A 5,000-nucleotide genomic window follows, 5' to 3' on the forward strand; every position below is an offset into this window, starting at 1 on the left:
TCCTACATTGTCTAGGCCTAGGCACAGTAATGAGGGGCCTAATCCTCTCCTTCCGCCGTTTTAACCTTGCCCAGTCGAAGTCAGTACCCATTCACACCTGGGTGGGGTAAAGTCCCTTTCATGGGGAGACAACACCGTGCCAAAACGGAGCCTTGAATTCTGACCACTGACAAACACTTGACTGGAAGTCGATTCTGCCACGGTGCTTCCTCGACAGATAGATACATACACAGACAGACAGACAGGTGGATAGATAGATAGATTGTAGACAGATGGAGAGAGAGAAAAGAGAGACGTAGAACTCGAATTCAAATGTTCTATTAAGGGTGAAAGGATTACCTGCAAGCTTCTTTTCACCTTTCCTTTAAAAAACAGATAGGCAGAGAAGACGGATAAATCCAGACAAGGTGTCTGCCTGATTCTATTACATCAACAATAATAACCCTCAAAAGGCCTTCATAAGGACACATCCCTGCCGGTGATAAAAAAAAAGCAACATCAACGAAGCTTCTGCACTGACTTCAATGGCCACGTTCTGATTCAAACCCCTCTTCTACCGCACAGCACCCACCTTCTCAACACTGGATTATATGAGGGAACATACCCTGAATCAGGACACCACAGTCACCTTTCCCTTCCCTGAATGACAACAGTAACCTCAGTGACCTGACTGATCTCAGTGACCCCAGTGACCTCACTGACCTCAGTAACCTCAGTGACCCCAGTGACCTCAGTGACCTAAATAACCCCAGTGACCTCAGTGACCCCAGTGACCTGACTGATCTCAATGACCCCAGTGACCTCAGTAACCCCAGTGACCTCAGTGACCCCAGTGACCTGACTGACCTCAGTGACGATGCCCTGGATGAGAGCCACGCCCACCACGGCCAGCGCCGTCAGGATGACCACGTTGATGAGCAGAGCGTACACACAGAACACCGTGTGCGTCACCTTGCCGAACCGGGCCTGGATCACCTGTGTGGGCATCGTCATCATCATCAATGTCAGCGTTCTTGTCATTATCAATATCGTCGTCATCGTCATCACCATCAACGTCATCAAGATTATCATTAACTCAATTGTCGTTTTCGTGTCGTTGTCATTAGAAGTCTACAGTAGCCTGTCATCAACTATCTTTCCCATTATCCACATTGTCATCCTCATGTTTCTTCGTATTTTAACACAAAGTCATAGTCTCTGGGAAACCACAATCTTTTTGCTAATTAACATGGAAACTAGTCTTTGATCTTGATGGGTACTGCTAACGACGTAGCAAACAAACAAACAAACAAACAAACAACACAAACAAAAAAACAAAACAAAACAAAACAAACAAAAAGAGCGAAAAACATGTTACATAGATGGTATGGGGAAGGGCTGGTTGTCAAAAAATTCAAAAACCTTTATCTTCGGTGACAAAATACATTTCTGTTGACAGTGATTATAATGACATTGACAATAGCAATAGGGATGACATCCGCCTGTAAAAAAACAAGCCTCGGTGTCAAGTTCTCAGTGTGGGAGGTGAGAAAGAAGGGAAGAAAGAAGAAAATGAACAAAAACAATAACAACGACGACGAAGACGACAACAATAATAATATGATGATGATGTTGATGACGACGACGACGAACACAATGGTGAAGGTTACCCACCTGTAAATATGTCTTGGCACCTGGCGCCCTGGTTTTGAACTGCAGGGACAGCAGAGGGAACAGAGTGATGTTGATGGAAGCTGCCATTGAATACCAGAAAGCCCCGGATACCCCGTACTGTTAAAAAAAAGAAGAAAAAAAAAGACTGTTTAACCTTATGATAGTCAGTCGTGTCCGACTATGACCATCAGAACAGCAGAGGAGGCAACTGCTGTCCCGACTATCTGGGCTAGAATTTGATAATAGTGGAGGGTGTCTTGCCCAAGATACACCCCCACTCTCGCGGCCAAGAGGGTTTAAGGACAGTGGGCGTTGGGATGGTTCCCAAAAGTCAACTAGCCCCCAAGGCTGCAGCACTAAGAGCCAGTGCAATTTTGCCTGTGATCTGTCTTCAATTAATTGGGGGAAGTGATGATCAACTGCTTACTATGCTGATACGTCCTTTGTACCACAGTATGTTTTGTAGGTGTAAACAAAATCTAAACAACAGATCTTTTTTATGCATTGTGCAATGCAGACTCCAATAGATATGAGGGCAATGATCATCGGATGTTTTGTTACTTCTCTCATACACACGTATGTTTTTGGGAAATATAAAGAAGATATGCATATACAGTATATTGCTTGTACAACGCGAGCTTGGAGAGAGCTGGAAAAACTCAAAATGTTTAGCATCGCTGCATTCTAAGCCAGACAATTCTAATATGTGACGTAATTTACCGCAGCCTACCACTGCTTGGTTGTATTGCACCAATACACACAGCATGCAGGTGCTGTCCATTGGAATCTCACGCCAGCCAATCGGGCGTGACAGAATGTCATTCTAGTTATGAACCAATCACTGTCATCTGTTGCATTTCATATTAGATGCTTACAGATGCCGTATCACACTCTCAAAGATGCTTCTTACCGTAATAAAAACAAAACACTCGCTGCTTTTTCTGTTGATAATTATTCTCACTTCTCACAGCTACATTTACTATCTGAAAAATGCAGATATTACAAAGAAAATGGTCATTTAACGATTTGTGCCTGAGGGGGCGAAATAGGGGTGAAAATACGAGAGCCTGCTTTGAATGATTCTCATACAGCGTCATAAAGTCCTGCTGAATGCACACATGTGAGAAAACGTCCCGTTGTTTCAGTGACAGGAATCCAGTCTGAATGGATGGTCGGTCTCACCGGAAGTGTCACCTATATGTTAATCTATTTTCTTATGTTCATGCTATTATGAAGTTAAGAAGTTAATGATGTCACACACACACACACACACGCGCGCGCGCGCGCGCGCGCACACAACACACACACACACACACACACACACACACACACACCACAACACAACACACAGCAACACATACCTTCACAGCAACAGTGGCAGTCTGCAACATGTCTCCGGGCCACAAGAGCTGTGACGCAATGGTGACGGCGGTGAGGGTGGTGCTGACGTTGCCGCCTGCGTCAAAGGCGGTGTCCACGTTGTCGGCGTCATGGAAGACGTAGCGCCGGATGGCGTTGTAGAGCAGGGCAAGGAGCACGGAGAAGAGCGAGAACCCCAGCAGGGTCACCAGGGCTGCCTCGTGCTTCTCGATCATCGCCATCACCGACCTGACGTGCACACACAGCAACAGTCATGAAAACGGCCAGTGTATAGTAAGTACCAGAAGCATCTGCAGCAGAAGCTGTGGTAAGAACAACTACAGCTATGACGACAGTGGTAACAAAACTTCGTAAATTATTGTCAACAAAAAACAACGAGGAGACCCAAAAACAACAACACACACACACACACACACACACACACACACACACACACACACACACACACAAACAACAACAACAAAAACAAAAACAAACAAACAAAAACAAAACAAAAAACAATTACATTATCACCACTAACACCATCATCCATAATCAACAGCATCATGATAATCCCCTACATCATTATTGTGATCATCAGGATCACGATCACCATCGTCGTCATCATCATCTATCATCATTATCATCATCTTCATCATCATCATCATCAGCGTCATCATCAACATCATTATATATCGCTCGTTGAAGTTCCGTCTTCTTCTTCTTCTTCTACTTCTTCAGCGTTCCCACACGTTGAAGTTCCAACGGATGAGAGGCGGTACTCACTGACATATTCACACACAACGACAAAGCTGACGCTGTCCAAAACGGAAAAAATAATGTCCTATTTTGATTGGCATATAGCCATGTACTCACCGATATAACAACAGCTTAATCTTGCTTCTTCTGTTTATTGTGTTCTTTCTTTCTTTCTTTCTTTCTTTCTTTTCTCAACATGCTAGTTTCTGACCAATGACAGGCCACCCACATGCGTGCGAATGTTCAGTGCAAGAAGGGCATATCACTCACTCTCTCAAGTACGTCCTGAAATTGTGCGAATACATGTTGTCAAACAAAAGGGGCCTTTATATACGAGATAGATAGTATTTGTCAGATCAAACAATGAAAACATATAGCAAAAGAAAAAAAAAATGTTGGAGGAAAACAAATGAGCCAATGGTCTAATGAATGCTCTCACACATGCATATAAATACATGTTCTCTCTCTCTCTGTCTCTGTCTCTGTCTCTCTCTCTCTCTCTCTCTCTCTGTCTGTCTGTCTGTCTGTCTGTCTCTCTCTCTCTCTCTCTCTCTCTCTCTCTCTCTCTCTCACATACCTCTCTCTCTCTCTCTCACATACCTCTCTCTCTCTCCCGATATATATATATATATATATATATATATATATGTGTGTGTGTGTGTGTGTGTGTGTGTGTGCGTGTGTGTGTGTGTGTGTGTGTGTGTGTGTGTGTGTGTGTGTGTGTGTGTGTGTGTGTGTGTGTGTGAAAATCAAAACAACAACACTAATAACAACAGTTTTCATCCACAATACCACCATAAACCGACATGTTTATTACCACTTTGTCTTCAGCTTCATCCCCTATCGCCACAATAAGGAACACAAACCATAAAACAAACAACACCAACAAAAAAGAAAATTATCTAAGATTAGACGCAATGAAATAAGAATGGGAAAATAAAAACGCATTATTTAAAACAATACGTGCAGAGAACACCTACCTATCGAAATGAATAATCAAATAAATAAATGAAGAAATTAATAAACGAATGAATAGATAAATTGATAAAGGACAGGTAGGGAGCAGGTGGGAAAACGACCACCACGAAAATCACCCAGAAAACGCCCCCTTGTTCACTACAAGTACGTCTTGAGTGGATGAGGTATAATGCTACGGCTGTCTAGCTAGCTTTGTCACAGCGGGACTTTCTTTCTGAAGAGACAGCATGTCGAGTGAGTGGAGTGTTGGC

General features: G+C 43.3%; 1 protein-coding gene across 3 annotated transcripts in view; it reads right to left on the reverse strand.

Moving 5' to 3' along the window:
• Positions 1 to 5,000, reverse strand: part of LOC143298900 (uncharacterized) — a 36,999-nt gene that overhangs the window by 9,491 nt on the left and 22,508 nt on the right. For all 3 annotated transcript variants that reach the window (XM_076611922.1, XM_076611921.1, XM_076611923.1), the window contains exons 3-5: positions 3,015 to 3,261; positions 1,654 to 1,770; positions 847 to 975 (exon numbers count right to left, since the gene is read on the reverse strand). In XM_076611922.1, coding sequence (XP_076468037.1) covers positions 847 to 975; positions 1,654 to 1,770; positions 3,015 to 3,261 — 493 coding nt within the window. The remainder of the gene's footprint in view (positions 1 to 846; positions 976 to 1,653; positions 1,771 to 3,014; positions 3,262 to 5,000) is intronic.

The sequence above is a fragment of the Babylonia areolata genome, chromosome 24, assembly GCF_041734735.1.
Source record: "Babylonia areolata isolate BAREFJ2019XMU chromosome 24, ASM4173473v1, whole genome shotgun sequence".
Classification (NCBI taxonomy): domain Eukaryota; kingdom Metazoa; phylum Mollusca; class Gastropoda; order Neogastropoda; family Buccinidae; genus Babylonia; species Babylonia areolata.